The 20,858-nt window shown below is 41.8% G+C and overlaps 2 protein-coding genes across 3 annotated transcripts in view; one reads left to right on the top strand and one right to left on the bottom strand.

Moving 5' to 3' along the window:
- The first annotated feature begins 1,683 nt into the window (after positions 1-1,683).
- Positions 1,684-6,381, top strand: LOC123187121 (sugar transporter ERD6-like 5). The gene is made up of 19 exons (XM_044598902.1): positions 1,684-1,825; positions 2,371-2,526; positions 2,723-2,785; positions 2,898-2,987; positions 3,107-3,166; positions 3,302-3,367; positions 3,442-3,507; positions 3,594-3,669; positions 3,820-3,884; positions 4,545-4,637; positions 4,716-4,796; positions 4,880-4,964; positions 5,091-5,137; positions 5,213-5,275; positions 5,360-5,419; positions 5,499-5,552; positions 5,643-5,702; positions 5,797-5,911; positions 6,034-6,381. Exons 2-19 carry the CDS (start codon positions 2,392-2,394, stop codon positions 6,186-6,188), a joined length of 1,434 nt encoding a protein of 477 aa, XP_044454837.1. The 5' UTR covers positions 1,684-1,825; positions 2,371-2,391; the 3' UTR covers positions 6,189-6,381.
- A 10,276-nt stretch (positions 6,382-16,657) lies between these two features.
- The window catches only part of LOC123187119 (serine carboxypeptidase-like 11), a 9,148-nt gene continuing 4,947 nt past the window's right edge, over positions 16,658-20,858 (bottom strand). The window contains exons 7-12 of one of the 2 annotated variants that reach the window (XM_044598901.1): positions 18,911-19,063; positions 17,967-18,038; positions 17,748-17,869; positions 17,190-17,303; positions 17,020-17,065; positions 16,658-16,909 (exon numbers count right to left, since the gene is read on the bottom strand). In XM_044598901.1, coding sequence (XP_044454836.1) covers positions 16,892-16,909; positions 17,020-17,065; positions 17,190-17,303; positions 17,748-17,869; positions 17,967-18,038; positions 18,911-19,063 — 525 coding nt within the window. In that variant the 3' untranslated portion in view covers positions 16,658-16,891. The remainder of the gene's footprint in view (positions 16,910-17,019; positions 17,066-17,189; positions 17,304-17,747; positions 17,870-17,966; positions 18,039-18,910; positions 19,064-20,858) is intronic. The other variant, XM_044598900.1, reaches the window with a different exon arrangement.

The following is a 20,858-nucleotide window of genomic DNA, read 5'->3' as shown; positions in this document are numbered from 1 at the left end:
TCTTTTGAACCAAAGGTCCAAATTATGTTTCATTCGCATATTCGTGTTTTTGGTGACAAGGGCTTTCAAATGAGATTCATTTTGAATACGTTTTGATGATTTTTCAAAATTTCATTATTTCAACTCCGAAAACTTGGTACAAGCGACCGGCAAAATCTTAAGTTTCAGAAACTAAAATTTAAAATTTGTTGTGCCCTCGTACAGGATCCAAAAAATTTACGGATCGCGAGGCAGTCGGGCAGTCGGCACGGCTGGACAAGTGTGCGCCCACGCACCTACGTACCCTGCTAGCTAGTTTCCCGTGCTTCTCGCAAAAAAGAAAAAAAACTAGTTTCCGGTGATAAGCGTTGGTGTACTGTTTTTCTCCTAGTAACCAATCGTTTTTCCATCGTGTGTGTCCTTCTCCAACCTGACCCAAAAAGATCAATTTTCGAAAAAGACCCTGAAAGATACATGACACCATTTTTCCTTGTCCATTCTCCCCTTTCTCTGTCCAACCAACCACTATACGAGGAGGACGTATTTGGTGCACGGGAAATTCTCATGTAAACTCTAATTGAGTACATTAACACAATATATATCGATTGATCGTGTCAAAAATTTTAAGTTGTAAATTCAAGTAAGATCTCGAGAAACAAAAATTACAAATCATACTATGAACGGTAGTTAATTTAAAATGGGCTATGAATGGGGGCTGTGAACACTATAGCAACTGAATTTTTCATTTACGTTTCTCTTGCTATAAGCTCAGTTTGAAAAAAAAATCCCATATTAGATGTATGCTAAGCACATGGTGTATGTGGTGAGTAACCTAAAGCAAAAAAAAAGTATGCTATGTCTATATACTTATTTCAGATTCTTTTTTTTGAACTTACAATATGGTTTTTCCACGCTCAGTGCACTGGGTGCATAGGATACGCTCTGATTATACAAGAAGAAAAAAGTCGAGCATGTTGACAAGATATATGTTAGTTTTTTTTTTGACAATTTTTTCAGAAAGAACCAAGTATGTTTCAGAAAAGGTTTGAGATTTAAATTTGATCTACAAAAAGACAAAAACATAACAAAATCCATCAACAGTATTGCGTATTACTAGTATTTTTCTTTTTGTGACACTATTCCTAGTGCTTGGGTTTTTTTTCTTCTCCATCTATAGTTTGATTTTTTTTCCCCGAGAACGCTAACATACGCAAAAGTTTACATGCACTTTATGAACAGGCACAAAGACATCCTACCCTACGAGCACATTCAAGAGACTGAGCAGACACATCTTGAGAATGTAGTTGACAGGCATACGATACCGCTGGCAAAAAGAACCTGAAATAAATTCAGAAAAATGCGACCGCTCATATGCGAAGTTTATACTTGAACCTGAGTGAACATGTTGTGCTTGAAATACATGGAATTAGAAAAAAAAATATTGGCGGGTACTGACTAGCGGTTGTGCTTGTAGCGATAGGATCCGTCTTTTTGGGCCCCTAGGAAGGATGAGAGGGTGTAATCGTCAAATCACGTCTGCATATGCAGATGCAGATCCTCGGTGAAAGGGAAACGACAAGACGGCGGCTCGAGCGGTGGAAAGCGACCTCACCTGCTATGCTGGTGAGCTATTCGGTCTAGTCTTTCTTGCCTGTCTTTTTCCGACAGTCAGTCCCGTGCTCCTTCGCGCCACCGTCCCCAACCCGCCGCCGGCGACAGAGCATCGATCTCGCCGCCGTACGCCTCGGTCAGCGCTGCTCCCTCCTTCTGTTTCGTCGAGCGGTTTCGCCTCCGACGTCCGTCGCCCGTGCCACCTCGCCGCCGGCGAGCTTCCCGGCGACTACAGGTAGCTAACTGCATACATGTTCTGCTCCTACTCCTCTGGTACGCCTCATGTGTTCGTGCCGCGTGGCCGCGGCAGCACCATGCTCTGATTGCCACTGAACTGCGCCCAACTAGCTGCTAGTAGTTCAGAGCGAAGACATTTCCTGCTACGCTCTACTACTACTGCTCTGTTTTCCCCTTGTGCCCAAGTCTGTTCATCCTTAGTTGCTTACTGTGGTGGTTAAAATACTCATGTCAGTCTTGGGTTTACCTGCAACATGATGGAATGGAGGAGGGTGTTATGCTGAAAGTTTGGAAGATTCAGGGGATGTTTGCTAAAATCTGCTGCTCTGCTCTTTAATTAGCTCAGATATTCATTTCAATTCATCTGTTTCACCACCTGATTATGCGAATCTACCCATAGCGCAAGTTGTTCAGATGCATGTGTTTGCTAAAACATACTGCTCTTTAGTTCACTGTTTTTGCTATGCTTGTGAGTTATCCTTTTCTTTTAAACGGATTTGTGAGTTATCCTTGATATTTCAATGAAAATGTTGATCATTTCAGAAGAGAACCCCGCCAGGTCCCATGTCTACAGAATGGGAAGGGGTAGAAGCCAAGAAGCCTCTCTTGGTGGCCCGGAACAACAGCGCTTCTTCGATTTGGGTGGTGGTCGCTAGCACCACTATCGCCGTTGCTGGATCCTTCGTGTTCGGCATCTCGGTATGTAACTCGACTTGTTCAACGGCCAACCATGTCACTATTTTGCATTCTCGTGTAGAGTGTACGTCTAGTTGAGATCCAAGGACAATAATGTGTGACAGTGCTTCCATTTAACTGGGTAGACAACTGTCCTACTGTTGTTCTAGCACAAATATTTTCAGGTTGGAGAACTCAATTGTGATCCCCTGTTTTGCAGGTGGGCTACTCATCACCATCTCAGGAGGGCATCATGCGGGATCTTCATCTTTCCTTAGCAGAGGTACTCATTCATACTATAACATTTTTGTTTGTTCATCTTGGTGATTGTGACCTGCTGAGTCAACTTGACACATGATCACTGTAAAGCATCTGCTCTTATAACCATCATGCAGTATTCTGTCTTTGGCTCGATATTGACCATTGGAGCAATGCTGGGCGCTATTGTCAGTGGTACCGTAGCAGATCGAGTTGGTCGAAGATGTGTAAGTTTCAATCCCATTTTCATCCTGCTAATTAAGCCATCTAACGAGCGTGTACTTGCCAAAACAAATCATTTATAGCCTCTCAAGTCTCAACTAACTGACGTCATCTTGATGTGCAGGCAATGGCAATTTCAGATGTGTTGTGCATTCTTGGATATCTCCTTATAGTCTTTTCTAAGGTCCCCTCCCTCAGTTCTCTATGTATCTCTACTTTAGTGTGCATTTCAGTACCTACTGTAATTTTGAAGCTAATAACACTCCTTAGTTCATCCTGTAATTTGTTTCCTTCTTTTCTGTATAATATTCTTCTGTAGAACTCTGTGTGGCTTGACCTTGGGAGGCTCTCAATTGGATGTGGAATCGGCCTTCTTTCATATGTGGTGATTATAGAAAACAATTCTATCTTGGTACTTTTTCCAACGAATTTGGTCTGAAAGTTGTGTTACCTGAACAGGTCCCAGTCTATATATCGGAGATAACACCCAAGAATCTTAGAGGACGGTTCGCAGCCGTAAACCAGGTTTGTACCCAACCTGGGAGATTTCATTACTGGTTGTGTTTGTATACAGTATTATCTTAAGAAGGCAAGTATATCCATTTCTGCAGTTTATGATATGTTGCGGGGCATCGCTCGCGTATGCTCTGGGGACATGTATCACCTGGCGTACCTTGGCAATCGTAGGTATATTAATTTGTTTGAATTTACTTATCTAACATTCATATAACAATGAGCGTATTTTAACTGGTAATTATTTCAACCTAACATATTGGCCTCAAAATGCATAAATATAAATTAAGAGCATATTGATATGGTTAGCTATTGCTCTTGTAGGAGTGACACCATGCTTGCTGCAGCTGGTTGGCCTTCTTGTGATTCCCGAATCTCCTAGGTGGCTGGTAAATAGCTTTCCTTGTTGTGTTGGTACTTGATGAATCTCTTTCTTCCGTCCATTTCCGTTCTTGGTTCTAGAATCACTTTATTAGACAATTATGGCCTAGTCAATAATAGAAAGGTAGAAACACTTCTACATATGTAAATGTACAGAGGCGCCCTCCCGATGCTTGATTCTTTGTGCGTAGGGTAGCTGTACAGTTCTTTTGTTTCCTCTCCTGTTTGCTCTGTTTTTTTGGCTTAGCTCTGTTTTCTGGTTGTAGGCTTAGTGTTTTCAGTTTTTTGCCTCAGGCTTTGTTTTGTTTCGCTGTTTTGCCTGTAAGATCCCTGCCATCTCAGTTTGGTTCCTTCTTCTAATACAAAAGACAACACATTTTTATATGTGTTCGAGAAAAAAAACAAATATATAGTAATACTATGTGGCATTGACAAACTTAGCATGATCATTTCTTAACATTCCGTCAAGTTCATACACAAGGGAGCAGATTTTGGGGTAACAGCAATTTCTATAAGTATTCAGTTTGAGACCTAAGTTCAATGTGTGCAGACAAATTGACATAAGTGTGAAATCATCTTCTCATATTGTCATAGCTGCTCTAAAACCTCTATTCATTAGATGGAGCCTACAGTTTTGCCCTTCTTTGATAGAAAACCCATGCATTCAGGCAAAGATCGGACACTCAGGTGCACTTGAGGAAGCGTTACAGAAGCTAAGGGGAAAAGAAACTGACATCTCCGAAGAGGCAGCAGATATCAAAGTATCAACTATTTTACTACTTGAGAACACCAACTTAGTTATTTGTTTCTAAAATGTTTAGCTCATTATATATGGTCAGGATTTCACAGAACAGCTTCAACACCTGCCACAGTCAAAGATGTTGGACCTATTTCAGAAGGATTATATTCATGCTGTCACCGTAAGTATTCTAGTTATGCATTTCTAGCTAGAAAGGAGAAGCTTAATTATGTGTAATTTTCTAAGACATCAAGTTTCTTTCAGGTTGGAGTTGGGCTGATGGTCCTTCAACAGTTTGGTGGAGTGAATGCAATCTGCTTCTACGCCAGTGAGATATTTGTTTCGGCTGGTAATGAGTTTTAGCAACCTGTTCCCTTGACCTTCTCATCCTTACTGCTTTTAGTTACTAGGCATATTTTTTACCATGTGTTACTTTTGGGCACTAGTACTACTAACTATCCATGACATGAATCAGGTTTCTCGTCAGGGAACACTGGAATGCTCGCTATGGTTGCGGTTCAGGTATCTTAATCATGGCTCTTATGCAGCTTTTTTTTCTTCTTCTCAGTACTCACTGATTTTATGGTGTCCTTGTAGATTCCGATGACGGCACTTGGGGTGCTTCTGTTGGACAAGGCTGGAAGGAGGCCACTTCTGATGGTAAAAAAAGATACACGGGTTTTTGATAGTTGAAAAATGATACAACTAGTAATGAATTCCTTGTTTCATGCTGCAATGCCCCAGGTCTCTGCAGCTGGGACATGCCTGGGTTGTCTACTAGTTGGCCTGTCATTCTTGTCCAAGGTTTGAATCTTCTGAAACTGATATCATCCTCGTAAGAAGGCCACACAAGCGCTATTATATAAATTACTTTCTTGAACAGGAACATCATTGGGCGAAGGACCTCAACGTCGCGTTGGCATTGACAGGGATTCTGGTATATACCGCATCTTAGTTTTAACTTCCTTTACAGCAATGCGGCCAGATGTATAGTCATGGTAAACATCTCTGTTGCTGTGGAAACCAGATCTTCAGTGGATCTTTCTCACTGGGTATGGGAGGAATTCCATGGGTTATAATGTCAGAGGTGCCTTTTCTGCCGTTTAAACCATTAAAAGAAATGTTACTAGCTAGCGGTATGAATGAATTTGACCACAAACAATCCGTCGCTGGACATGCAGATCTTCCCCATACACATGAAAGGGTCAGCAGGAAGCCTGGTGACCTTGGTGAGCTGGCTCGGCTCATGGATCGTCTCGTATGCCTTCAACTTCCTCCTGCTGTGGAGCTCCTATGGTAAATACATTTGTAGCACAGAAAATGGACCTTCTGATCAAGAGAATAGTTCCTGATGACCAGAAGTTCTGTTGATGTTTTTGTTTTGTTTTGCTTGTACACCATTGACGGATTAATTTCAGGTACATTTTTCATGTTCGCGACCATTTGCGGGCTGACTGTTGTATTTGTGGAGCGGCTGGTACCAGAGACTAAAGGAAGGACCCTGGAAGAGATTCAAGCGTCCATGAACTCGTCATTGACGCCAGTTTCTTCTGGAATTAACCGAGCTGCGTAAATTATTTACTTCCTCTGTTCCATAATTACTGTTGTGGTTTTAGTTCAAATTTGAATTATTGTCATGGTTTCAATTCAAATTATGCAACAGAGGGAGTACATGGCTTGGTTTCCCTTTTTGTGTTACGTTTCAGTATGTATCTGGGATATTGTGACTAGTGTGCTCTACAAATATATGGCGTCGTTACTTCTCAGACGATTGACAAATAACCTACAAAGAAGATAGGTTTTTTGTGGGGTGGTTTGATCTCTACTTGTATCCCAATAAATTTGCTGAGCGAGCTTGATAAGGCTAGACTAGATGCCTTGTTGGAAATATGCCCTAGATGCAATAATAAATTAGTTATTATTATATTTCCTTATTCATGATAATCGTTTATTATCCATGCTAGAATTGTATTGATAGGAAACTCAGATACATGTGTGGATACATAGACAACACCATGTCCCTAGTAAGCCTCTAGATGATTAGCTCGTTGATCAATAGATGGTTACTGTTTCCTGACCATGGACATTGGATGTCGTTGATAACGGGATCACATCATTAGGAGAATGATGTGATGGACAAGACCCAATCCTAAGCCTAGCACAAGATCGTGTAGTTCGTATGCTAAAGCTTTTCTAATGTCAAGTATCATTTCTTTAGACCATGAGATTGTTCAACTCCCGGATACCGTAGGAATGCTTTGGGTGTACCAAACGTCACAACGTAACTGGGTGGCTATAAAGGTGCACTACGGGTATCTCCGAAAGTGTTTGTTGGGTTGGCACGATTCGAGACTGGGATTTGTCATTCCGTGTGACGGAGAGGTATCTCTGGGCCCACTCGGTAGGATATCATCATAATGTGCACAATGTGACCAAGGAGTTGATCACGGGATGATGTGTTACGGAACGAGTAAAGAGACTTGCCGGTAACGAGATTAAACAAGGTATCGGGATACCGACGATCAAATCTCGGGCAAGTATCGTACCGATAGACAAAGGGAATTGTATACGAGATTGATTGAATCCTCGACATCGTGGTTCATCCGATGAGATCATCGTGGAACGTGTGGGAGCCAACATGGGTATCCAGATCACCCTGTTGGTTATTGGCCGGAGAGTTGTCTCGGTCATGTCTGCATGGTTCCTGAACCCATAGGGTCTACACACTTAAGGTTCGGTGACGCTAGGGTTGTAGAGATATTAGTATGCAGTAACCCAAAAGTTGTTCGGAGTCCCGGATGAGATCCCGGACGTCACGAGGATTTCCAGAATGGTCCAGAGGTAAAGATTTATATATGGGAAGTCCAATTTCGGCCACCGGGAAAGTTTCGGGGGTCACCGGTATTGTACCGGGACCACCGGAAGGGTCCCGGGGGTCCACCGGGTGGGGCCACCTATCCCGGAGGGCCCCATGGGCTGAAGTGGGAGGGGAACCAGCCCCTAGTGGGCTGGTGCGCGCCCCCCCCCCCATGGGCCTCCCCTGCGCCTAGGGTTGGGAAACCCTGGGGGTGGGGGTGCCTCCACCTGGCTTGGGGGCCAAGCCACCCCTTGGCCGCTGCCCCCCCCCCCCATCTAGATGGGATCTAGAGGGGCCGGCACCCCCCTAGGCCCCTATATATAGTGGAGGGGAGGGAGGGCAGCCGTACCTGAAGCCCTGGCGCCTCCCTCCCTCACGTGACACCTCTTCCTCCCCGCTTGCGCTTGGCGAAGCCCTGCCGGGATCCCGCTACTTCCACCACCACGCCGTCGTGCTGCTAGATCTCCATCAACCTCTCCTTCCCTTGCTGGATCAAGAAGAAGGAGACGTCTCTCCCAACCGTACGTGTGTTGAACGCGGAGGTGCCGTCCGTTCGGCGCTAGGATCATCGATGATTTGGATCACGACGAGTACGACTCCATCAACCCCGTTCACTTGAACGCTTCCGCTCGCGATCTACTAGGGTATGTAGATGCACTCCCCTCTCCCTCGTTGCTAGATGACTCCATAGATTGATCTTGGTGATGCGTAGAAAATTTTAAAATTCTGCTACGTTCCCCAACATGCCTAGCATGGATCTTGTAAACTGTGCAATGGTTAATCAAGATACAGAGGCCGCGGTATTATTGCTATTTCTCTTTCCGCAGAAAATAATCTTTGGTTACTTTTGTCAAGCCATGCTTGCGCCTACTTCAGATTTCTCGAACTTATCATCTTTTGGCGATAAATTTTTGTTCTTGTAACATACTTGGGCTTACTGCATTGTTATGTTAGGAACACTAGTAGAAGGCCCGTGCGTTGCTACGGGCAAAAGCCGAATAACCATGAGTTGTCATCGAATAATAAAAATAAGAACAGATTGATCAAATTATTCTTTTTATTTAGAAATACACGTTAAGCATGGTGGCATCCGGTTTTCTCATAAGTTGTCATCCAGTTTTCATCACACAACGGCAAATACGAACTCTCTTCCACTCAGCCTGTAGGTGGGACAACCTGCAGTTGCCCACTTCCTGCCACATATGTCCACTTATTTAAGTGGGATTAAGTGGGCTGCCCACATACTGTATATACTGTATGTGGTATTATGTGGGCTGTCACATACCCACATCATTCATGAAACATGAAAATATAAAACTTGAGATGTAAGACAACTTAACACAAAGGCACGTAAGTCTAGATTGAAGTAAAGAACATGCCCACATATGATACAACACAAACTACAATCTTCAGCAGTACAAGACTGGAGGTTAACATAGACGGCAAACATTTCCTCAGATTATTTTTTTCGAAACGGAGGCAAAAGATTTGCCTCATCGATTAATTAAGAAGAAGAGAATTGCCCATTTAATTAACGGAAAACCGGGCAAAAACCGATACAAATAGACCACATGCGGACTACTCGCTAAGAAAGAAACTCCACGACCCCATGGTCAACCGGACAAACACATATAACACGCAACAACCATAATCCCTCGCACTTCTTCGTTGCAAAGAAACACCCAACAAAATCAAGCTTGAAGACAACGGATACCACCGACTCCACTGAGATGAGCTAATCGGAGATGGTGGTCGAAGAGACCGAATATCATTCATCAAGCAGCCGCGGACGCCTTACTAAGGGCGCCACTCCTTTTGCCTATGCTCCTGAGAGCCTTCTTCACCTTCTTGATTTTGCCCGTAGAAGCCTCCTCCGCTAGGAGGCAAGCAATCTCCTTGCCAGACCCAGGGCTAGCTGCCTCCAAGGAGGTGAGCAAGCGGCAAAGCTTTTTCTTAAAGACCACCTCGTCAATACGTGCCAACATACCTTCACGGTCAAAGACGGGCGACCGGATGGACTTCAGCGCCTCAGAATGAGATGCTAAAGCACCTACCTCATCATCGTTAGCACCCTCAGACGCCACCTTGTCCCTTACAGACACCACCGCAAGAACATCATCAGCCATGGGTGCCATCGACACGATGGACTTTGGCACCTCGAGTTGCCCACATGGCAGAGGCGAACCCTGTAGTCCCGCCTCGAAATTAGGTGCCAAAGCACCTACCTCATCAACCTCGTCACCCACAGACATCACCTGCCCCATCACATGAATGAGCAGGCTAGTACACATGAATCAGCAAGATTGTTTGTTCATATCTTCAGGATTTTTAAATGTCAATCTGTCCATTTCTTCAGGCTTACTTGCTTCTTCAACTTAGCTGACTAAAAGCTAACAAAAAAAGAACATGAATAAGCACTCAGAGTCAGAATTTGAAACTTGGCAAATTTTAGAAGTACAATACGGAGAAAAATGAGCTGAGTTAAATAAAAGTACATTACAAAGATGCCATTTTTTACACAATTACAGAACACAAGGGTGCATTCAGTAAATCATAGGAGAAAAGAACTTAAGAAAATTTCGGTAACACTTGTAAACTTGTTTTCTTATCTTCTGCACATCATTCAGGTCCTACTGGACTCTCGCAAAAAAAAATTCAGGTCCTACTGGAAGGTGTGCGTGATGCTTGTAGGCAAAAGAAACAACACTGTGTAGTACATGATCCGGATTTGAGAAGGTTAAATGACTGAATTATTTTTTGATTCAGGCCAAAAAATAATACACTTTGTAGTACATGTACGCACAACAGAATAGATGATTCAGGCCAAAAAAGCATAAGAAATTTACCATTGTGTCTAATCAAGCTATATATACATACCTTGATCTTCTTCCTCTGGCATGCATAAAATTGGATACATAAATAAGAAAGCCCTCCTGACAAATCTGATCAGTCGAGTCTTTCAGTTACTCTTTGCAGACTCTGCACAAATATGCACTCTGCTCCATCAGTACAACCAGTAAGTCGTTGTAAACCTGGGGCCAGTGCCCTTGTTATAAATGCATTCTGCTTCCATCTTCCATCGGCCCAGCATGCTAATGCATAGCTCGAAAGATGAAACCCTGGAGAGGGATATGATGCCAAAGCACCGTCATCGTCCGATCACATGAATCTAGAGTTTCCTCCAAAGCAGCATAAATTGCAGCTGAGAATACCTCGGCGATGCCCATAGGAAGGAAACGACACTCGAAAGCTTCGCCATCACCGGCTCTTGCAAACTCCGGAGACAAGCTTTCGCCCGGATCAACCTCTCGAGCTCCGCACAACATGCACCAGCAAGTCCAACGTCGAGCCACGATGGCCAAATCCGTCCGGATCTAACCACCTGCTCACCAGGGCACCGCACTGGCCACCCCGCGTCCTCTTCATGCACCGCCGAAGCACACGCACACACGCAGCTGCCCACACATCCACCTGTCCAGGACGCCGCCGAGGAGCACACCAGCCGGAACCGCGCATCGCAGATACACCCAACCCCTCCCCCCTTCTTGATTAGTCCACCAACGAGCCCTCGTGGACAGATGTGGCCCAATCAAGCCCTCCCTCCAACTCCTCGGTAGGCTGCTGCCCAACCATCCCTCTACCGCCGGACTACCACGCCAGCGCTCCCCATGTTGTTGTTGAACTTGTAACCATACGATTTGTATTGCATGACAGATGAATATTTACCAGATAAACACGTAAAGAAGATAAGCCGCTCTTCATTCCTATAAGCCCTTAGTAGACCATCAGATCCTTCTTTTTGCACATGCACGCCATATTATTGCAGAGATGATGGGGGAAGCAAAGAAGTTATGCCTCTCTGTGCGTGCATTGCGAGGAACCCCCAACAAGTATTGAACTCTTGATATGAATCCTTGTCGGGAGGGGCAAGCAAGGATGATAAATTATCTAGGGTAACATGAAAAGGTTAAGTGATGTTGCTGCACCTCAAGTGTTCTTAGGAATCCTCGTGGTTCCTCTTGATTATGCATCTTCATGAAAAAAACAAAATCTTGAGCTCTTCGTTCCTATAAAATTTCAGTAACAAGATAAATTTTAACACAAGAAAACTGAGTACCTTGACAAAACAAATAGTAAAAGTCAAATTTCACTAAAACAAGATATTTTATTAGCTCTAGAAAAATTGAGTGCAAGGGTAAATTTTAGTATCCTGAGAAAAGTTTTAGTATGAATATGAAACAAAAGTAGTCCTAAATAAAGAAACTTAATGACAAGGTACATCACGTAATAATCCACACTGAAGGTATACAACAAGAAACATGCATTTTATGTCATGATTCAGCAGTAATAAAGAAGTGAAAACTACCCATGTTTATCACCATTTGTAACACTATTTAGTTTATTCAGGAAAAGAATGTACCTTTGCAATCTTATTTTCGTCTATCCTAAACATGATAATATATCACAAGCTATCAAGGCTGAACATCTTTGGTTGCCAGCCCAAATCTCTAGGAAAAATCTGAACAGTAAAATAGGATATACAAGCAGAGAATTTACAAATTAATCCTTTGACTGAAAATATTTCTTCACACATGGAGATTTGGAATACCAAGATATAAGATACAACGGACTGAAATGAATACCTAATTCGGTTCAGATTATAGAGCTGCAGATCTACATCATTCTTTTTCATATCCAGCTCATCGCACGCAGAAGGATCACAAGTTCCCATTTTCAGAAGGTAAATCATGAGCACATTAATCTTCTCGGAAGGTTTAATTTGGTGTGCACCCATATAGAAACAACAAAAGTGGCTCTCAACTGTTTCAAATATAGGCCTGCTAAAATACAACACCCACTCAAGAAGGAAGTCACACAACTTGATGATTTGAGATGCTGTCATTGAAGCTATTCTTGTCTGTACTAAAATACAAAGATCAAAGCAATTAGACAGGTGACTCGAGGAGTGGAGCGGTGGCATCACATCCCCGCAAAGGGAGTATTCGTGACAAATATTAGACAGGTGACTCGGAATAAATATAAAAGGTTCAATGTTTTCAGAATACACTGAATTACAAGAGATTAAAACTGACCTCAACGTGAACCTCAAAGAGCCATGGTATGCAAGATAGCCTTGATGATTTTCTTTTGCATTTATCCTCAGCAACCAAGGTTGAACATTGTATGTCTAAGAGCTCCCCAGTGCCTCATCTTATGCTGTCCTTTTAGCTTCTCCTTGTTCCTCCAGCTCTCTCGAGCTTCTCAGCTCTTCCTTTCATCTTCAAATCACCACATCTGGGCTATATGCATATTCTCCTGCTATATATAGATCTCATTTAGCTTTATAAACCTAACATATTGGTGCCAGAAAACACAACCGTGAGCTATTCCTAAAAGAACACCCAGATGAACTGAGATCAACTTACAGAACATACATCTACAGAAAGGTAATAACAGAGATGACTATTGATTGTAAGCATTTGTTGCAATCTTGTATCATAAGCAGGCATTGGCACAACTGAAACATGATGGATGTGGAAAGGATACCATGCGATCCTACCTGTGGTACAGCCAGAACCATGCATGGACCAGCTTGTTCATGCAATCATCGTGGTGGCGTCTCCCGAGCACCGCACGTCACCCGACGTCATTCGCGTGCAAGCCCAGAAGCACTCTCAAGCCCTGTTTCAGTGGACTCAAATCAATGTATAAAGTTTTGAACATAATTTCTTTCAGTACGTGATAACTTGATATGTTATCCTCCTATTTAATAACACCAAGAGTTCCCTGTTCAGCATTCTAACAATGGAAAACTGAGAATGGAGGAAACGGCTAGACAATTACCCGAGGAATAATCTCATAGCTCTGCCCCTCACAGTATGTCACATTGCCGTCATGGTCGATGATGACATGGCACGTCTCTCCCAGAGCGTTATGACCTACTGCCTGCTCTACGGAGACGATGGTGGTTGTGTAAGGTCCCTTGGGCTTGTCGGTGTTGAGAGGCGGCTCTTTGGCGCTCTCGGGGGTTGAGTGGCGCTATCCTTCAGGCTAGAAGAGGAACAACAATTAGATGAATACACATATTTCATGTCACAACACATCAATACCATGCGTCAAAAGAAATCACAAAACACAAAGATGAGAAGAATGAGTGTTCATCAGGTCCGCCAAAGTAACTGCATCAAGGAATTACAATTGTTTGAATAGTTGGGTCAATGTTTTGGCTGTCAGGTTAAATCTCTCTTGTGTTTACTACATGAGACAAATTAAGACACTTGAGTAAATGAACCATGCATTTCTCATCACGAGAGCATGAGCAAGTATCGCTTTTGATCCATAAAACATACGGTCTCTCGTTTTCTAATCATTATATAGCAGTCTATATTTATAAAGGATGTAAAATTTCAACCAAATTACAATCTCAACTCTACATATAAAGTGAAATCAAATCACGATATCTCACTGAATTCAACATTACATATGTTGTCCAACTCGAGTTGAAGACTTCAAGTAGTCACTGAATTCAAGAAAACATTTTACCTCTAGATGTAGGCCAAAGAACAACAAATGAGTGGAAAGTTCCAATCCAGAAAGCCATACCGGGGAAATTGTACGACAATTGGAACTGATTTTTTGTAGAGGGGGAAAGAGAAGAGGAGCACTCATCTGCCTTGTTCCATTATGTTCGTCGAACCAACAGGAAATCTATAGTACAAATCGTGAAACATCGAGTATCCTGCATACAGAACAAAACCAAGATCAATACATGCTTGTAAAATTGAGAACTACCATAGCACAAACATGAGATGCACCTTTAGACCTACTACTACATATGTTGAGTCTGATTTTTTTTGTACCACAACACAAGATGAGTAGAGAGGGAGGAGGACGGACCTGAGTTGCTGGTGAAGTGATGAAGCTCGACGATGGCTGCACTTGCTCAACTTGTTCCCCAGAGCCACGACTCGAAATTGCTCGTCACTGCTAGATATAACAGGACACCGTTAAATTCAGTTCATCATCGGGAAAGCAAGAAGAAATCGACCAATCTGGGACAATTCGAAGCAACAGACCTTGACGGGGTTGAAGGAAATTAAAGAGGAGAAGAGCAGCAGCGCCCCCCTTGTGTATCTTGCAGGGCATCCAGGTCCCTAGAACTTAGTTGATCTTAACTTAATTGGAGCAATTTCCAATAGACTCGAAAATCACCTATTCTGATATGTTTGCTTTGTATTAACAGTCAAACAATTTGCTTGATGGATGCACTTCATCGTAAATTAGGTGCTATACTTGATGGATGCACTTCATCTAAAGGCTACAATAATAATCCAGAATTAGACCGGGAACTTGCATTGGGCGGTAACGGAAGACTGCAGTTTTAGCCCCTCACAGATTTTCCTACCAACCATGTATCAACAATTTTTGCACGGAGAGGATTCAGTCATGTGCAAACTAACCGGAAATTTTCTGTGTACACCTACATCCTAGTGTATCATCTTTATCAGATTAAATCATCAAAGCAATGCTATCTAACAAGTAAGCGGAGAGAATGTTGATTGCCTAAGATCAGCAAGACTATCACTGAAGGCGAGTATATATAGGTCACAAAGAAAAAATTGTGGCGGATGGTTTCATAAGTTTAGTGTCGAGGAAGCCGCAATGCTGACCTGGATACGCTGCGACAGAAGGTGGAGGTGACTACCGGCCGACCACCATGCATCAGAGAAAATGGAATCAATAGGGGCGGCTGCACTAAACTTGACCAAGCACATCAGACTCCTGAAAAATAACATTTTATTAGGAATTCATCAGAAGTAGCATAAACCTATGGTTATGAAATACAGACCACTATTGAGACTGGACACCTTAAATATTACTAATTCATGAAATGGACTATTAAACATGGCGTCTGTAATCTATGAAATAGTGCTTATTCACATCAAAAATTGAAAGCATGACAGACTATCTAGCAAGGATTGAAGAGTTAGCAGCTTATAAGAACATTTTGTCTGAAGTTTTGATGGTCCATTGACATCTACCAGCAAATACTAATTGCACAGAATAGTAGTCGGTGCATGAATCAGAACCAGTGGAGATCGCACTTGTGTTCGTGAATGAATTGCATTGCATAAGGACAGCTGCAATATCATCGGGGCATCAACGACAGAAGGGCCAAGATCAGAGAGAGACCGGAGCGCTACCAAGGTCAAAATCATATATGTGCACACACAAGGTGAAGAGGACGGCGGCAACAGCAAGCCTACAAAGCCCTCGGGCTGGAGCGGCGCGAATCCTGAAGGTGTGGCTGGAGGAAAAGACGCGGGCGGGGGACGCGCCGAGTGGCGCAAGCCTCCGAAGTGCGTACCGAAGCCGGAGTTGCCGGAGTTGGAGGCGACCGAAGCCCTTGCCACTGAGGAGCGGCGAATCCAACCCGATGGGTGGACGCAGCGGCACGAGGCGATCACAGGAGGAGTGTTCTTAGCGCCGCGGAATCGGCCGGCCTAGATCCAGATGGCGGCGACGGAGAGAGAGTTGGGTCAATGCGAGGGCCGGATCTGGCCGCCGGCTGAGCGCGCTCTCTCTCTCTCGTCCTTGGGTGCGGGTGCGGGGAGAGGGCGGTGGTGGTTGGGTGGCACCCGCGGAGGAGTGGAGTTGAGTGGAGGACGCCCGGGGTTGGGGAGAGGATGGAGGTGGGCAGCGGCGGCCGGAGGCAGGGCCAGTCGACGAACACCCATGCAGCGGCGGCGGTGACGGCGACGTGAGGAACCCTAGCACGCGCATTGGGCTGGGGACAGGAGCGACTCGTTTTCCTGCGGGCTAGTTTTTCTTCTGCGGTGCGTGTGTGGGGTGGGGAGCGGGTGGGAGGGGACGAAAAAAACCGGCGAAAAAAAACCAACGAAAAAAATCAGACGAAAATGGTGGGACGAAAATAAAACCCGAAACGCGACCTACCAACTGAGACATTAGGAGTAGAGATTGATTTTCTTTCGTAACCGAGCTTTGTGTATTCGTGAGCTAGAGCTTCTACTGAGCTTAGGCTGAGCCCACTAGAACTCGGTCAAGCTTAATTAGTTTGTTGACAGACTGACCTTGTCGCTACCTTGTCGCATCGGTTCGACCATTCCTTGTTGGAATCGGGAAAGCGAGACACTGTGGCATATTCTACCCGGCGTGTATCTAACTTGATGAGAAAATAGACCAAATTTTACATTCATAGTTTACCACGTGGTATACCCAAAGTAAAACACATATATAGAACATACTCACAGACCATTGCACATTCACCCTATCCAACATCATGATATACAACACACAAACACATCAGAGTGGCTCATTGGAAATCCAACGCCTAAGCATTGCGAGGCATCTCTCTGGTTGGTACGACGGTGCAGTGTGTCCACCACCCTGTATGCGTGTTAATTGGTCAATGAGAACTGTCCAAATTAAATTAACCCGTGATAAAGCCTGGATCTCATCAAGAGACAAGTACATTTCATATTTCCAAGAGCCTCCTAAGTGAAGGCAGAGATAAATATCTTTTTACCTTTACGGTGGCGAACGTCATGTTATTTGTATATGCTATTGTGAATCTGCATATTTGTTATATGTCACACTGTAAGTGGAATTATCCAATGCAGTTTATATACGTGAATAATATAGGAACCAACATGAAGAATCCAATTCATCAAATGGTATTTAAATGTAAATTCTCACCCAGCGGATTGTCCATCAAGATGCCAAGCCCTCCATTCATCCATAATGGAGAAATTGAGTGATCTTACCCAAGACTGTGTACCCAAAAAAGGTACAACAGCATCATGGTCTCCACTGTAGAAGAATGAGAGGTGAGCAGTTGGAAAACTATATCCCTCCATTTCAGAATATAGTTTGTATTTTCAAAATTCAAGCTTTATAAAACTTGACAAAGTTTAGAGAGAGATATATACACATCTACAATACCAAATAAATATCATTAAAAACATTGTGAAACATACTTTTACATTACATTATATTATATCATATTATATTTGGTAGTATAATGTTAATACTTTGTCTATAAAATTGGTCAACCTTTACAAGATTTGTCTTTAAAAATATCCATATGCACTATATTTTGGAGTGGAGATAGTATTCAACTCCATAGTTGCTGATGTACGACAGATCATCTTTTGTTCCACTGTTGTACATTCAAATATATTTAAAATACAGCCCTACAACCAGATGATAATTGTTGTAAGCTATCTATATTTGTTTTTATGTAATAGTAATTACCTATATACCAAGGCACGATAACCTTTTGACGTAATATTACGATGGTACTTTATACTGCTCTCAATGTCATGGGTGAAAGGTAGGTCTTTTTCATGGCACCTCACCCATTCGCCCATGCTCCCCTAAGTTGTTGGCGCATAGTGATACAAAAGTAGAGTGTTAAACATCAGATGCCAATAGCAAGAGATATATCTTCTCGAACAGAGATAGTAATCTAACCTCCTTGATTCCAAGTTTTTCCCGTATGATGTTGTTGTTAGCCCAAACATATATCAGGTAGGTAATATAGCTCTGTAGATGGGAGAAAAATAGAAAGTTGGTTGGGAAATAACTTTTGATGACTCACAACATCTTAGTAAGTGGAATAACTAATCTGCATAGCTGTGTTGGCCTTTGTCAGCATTGAAATGCCTGGTATATGTATGAAATATTGTGTAGTGATGTTGTATATGCGTGTGAGATTCTGGTAGTGCAGCGGGCCTGCTGCTACTGCAATTTTGGGTGTATGGCTTGTTGAAATTAAGCAGTTTGCCCTTGCTGCTCAAACATCCATCACAGAAATTTATACCTTCTGTGATCTAAGATATAACAAACGGACTATTTTCGTTCTTGCCCATCAAGGATAGGAACCTATGTTCTGAGATGTTTGGTGGTTAGGGTCATCGCAGTCGTACTTTTCTCCCATTGGGTGAAAAATGTAAGGGATGAGGTTTTCCATCCAATGATAGTTCATTGTGTATCTTAGAATCAACCAGGAAAGTAAGGCAAAACTTTATTGCACTATCCAATATCATGGCGTAAAAACATGTAAGCCGCACGCACAAACAATCTATCGACTTGCCCGAGTATGAATTTGATTGTGTGCACATATTAATATGATATCCATACTACTAACGTGGTAATGTATACTCTTGTGGGTTCACAATTTACAGACAATCAATTATTCTTTAAAAACCAGTACAGTAAATCACGGATATTTTCATCATTTTATTAGACCTATATCTGCTCAGCCTTTTCGCATTATTAGTAGTTATTTGCAATATATATTTTTTTCTTGTTCCCAATGTTTTAAAAAATGCACCTTTAAATTTAGTTTAGCATAATAATTTTTATTTATTGGGATTTCACTTATTCAGTAAAGGAATGAATAAACATGGACTTACATGGCAATCCACTGGAAACCGAGGTGGTGGATGTTTCAGTGCTCCAGTTTCTTGTTGGAGGATCCTGCCTTGTGTAGTCTCATCGTTTGGTGTGGGAGACAGATAATTGCACTTTTTATCCAAAATATGGGAGTCATAAATTTCTTCAAGCAACTGCAGGGAAACATCAAACAGAATCACGCATATGATCAGTCAATCTATGTTTATAATATATATAATACTGAGATAGAAAAAGAATTATGGAAACTCATCAATCTATGTTTATTATATATATATCTTCACCCTGGGTCGCGCTATTCTTCACCCCCTCTCTATTTTGACATCAATGCATCGTATTTTTACGTTTCGTAAATTTTGTCTTATTTCATACATAAAAAGAGAACATAAAAAATATGTACTCGCCGTAAAAAATATTTTATGTTACGTAAAATTACGAATGTAAAGCACAGTGTAAAACTTACATAAAATATGATTTTTCTGGTCTTATAACCAATAGTTTTGTTTTATTTATACCAAATTTTACATATTGAATCAATATGCATGTAAATATTTATATTCTAAACGTAATTTATTTGGAAAGCGATCGTAAGATTACCTCGGGTGAAGAATAACTTATTCGTCACGCTGGGTGAGGAATAGTTGTTCTTCAACCCCCCTCTGTTTTATCATCAATGCACCGTAATTTTACGTTCCGTAAATTTTGTCTTATTATAGACGTAAAAAGAGACCGTAAGAAAATATATAATCATCGTAAAAAAATGTAAAAACATAGTGTAAAATACACATAAACTGTAAATTTTCTTGTCTTATGACCTATATTTTTATATTCTTATGCCAAATTTTACATAGTGAATCAATAGGAATGTAATTATTTGAATTCCAAACGTAATTTAATTATGAAATGATTGTAAGATTACCTTGGGTGGCTTATTATGCAATGAACATAATCGGTCTTATTGTAAAATCAATGTCTTACTAGATAGATTCGAGAGAATAGGAGAACAGTAGCCTGACAAACAGTCGGTTCAGTCCGATTCAGGTGCCTAATCAAATAGAACCCTTATGGATTTGCTAGTTGATAAGGTAAATATCCAGCCCACTAAATGCTAGACGTAGTGAGGACAAGGGCCTCCAAAAAACTTATTTTCGTTCAAGAATAACTTATTCTGCGCCCTGGTTGATATATATAGGGTCGCGCTATTCGTCACCCTGGGTGAGGAATACTTATTCTTCACCCCCCTCTATTTTGCCATCAATGTATCGTAATTTTACGTTCCGTAAGTTTTGTCTTATTTTCGACGCAAAAAGTTACCGTAATAAAATATATAATCACCATAAAAAATATTTTATGTTATGTAAAATTACAAACGTAAAAACATAGTGTAAAATACACATAAACTGCAATTTTTCTTGTCTTATGACCTATATTTTTTATTTTCTTATATCAAATTTTACGTAGTGAATCAATAGAAATGTTACTATTTAAATTCGAAACGTAATTTAATTATGAAATGATCGTAAGATTATCTCGGATGAAGAATAACTTATTCTGCACCATGGGTGATGAATAGTAACACTATGGGATTGACTATTCGTCACCCTGGGTGAGGAATAGTTATTCTTCACCCCCTCTATTTTACCATCAATGCACTGTAATTTTACATTCCGTAAGTTTTGTCTTATTTCCGACGTAAAAAGACACCTTAATAAAATACATAATCGCCGTAAAAAATATTTATGTTACGTAAAATTTCAAACGTAAAAACATAGTGTAAAATACACATAAACTGCAAATTTTCTTGTCTTATGACCTATATTTTTATTTTCTTATGCCAGATTTTACGTAGTGAATCAATATGGATGTAACTATTTGAATTCTAAACGTAATTTAATTACGAAATGATTGTAAGATTACCTCGGGTGAAGAATAACATATTCTGCACCCTGG

This window comes from Triticum aestivum, chromosome 2A (genome assembly GCF_018294505.1).
Source record: "Triticum aestivum cultivar Chinese Spring chromosome 2A, IWGSC CS RefSeq v2.1, whole genome shotgun sequence".
NCBI lineage: Eukaryota > Viridiplantae > Streptophyta > Magnoliopsida > Poales > Poaceae > Triticum > Triticum aestivum.
The sequence above is the reverse complement of the archived record's forward strand: the minus strand, read 5'-3'. Positions and strand labels throughout refer to the sequence as shown.

What these genes read in the sequence shown, in the direction of transcription:
- LOC123187121 (XM_044598902.1), top strand. Translation starts at nt 2,392, where the DNA reads ATGTCTACAGAATGGGAAGGGGTAGAAGCCAAGAAGCCTCTCTTGGTG. An exon ending in TGGCATTGACAGGGATTCTG is followed by an intron (nt 5,553 to 5,642) that starts GTATATACCGCA and finishes TGTGGAAACCAG; the next exon opens with ATCTTCAGTGGATCTTTCTC. An exon ending in CATGGGTTATAATGTCAGAG is followed by an intron (nt 5,703 to 5,796) that starts GTGCCTTTTCTG and finishes CTGGACATGCAG; the next exon opens with ATCTTCCCCATACACATGAA.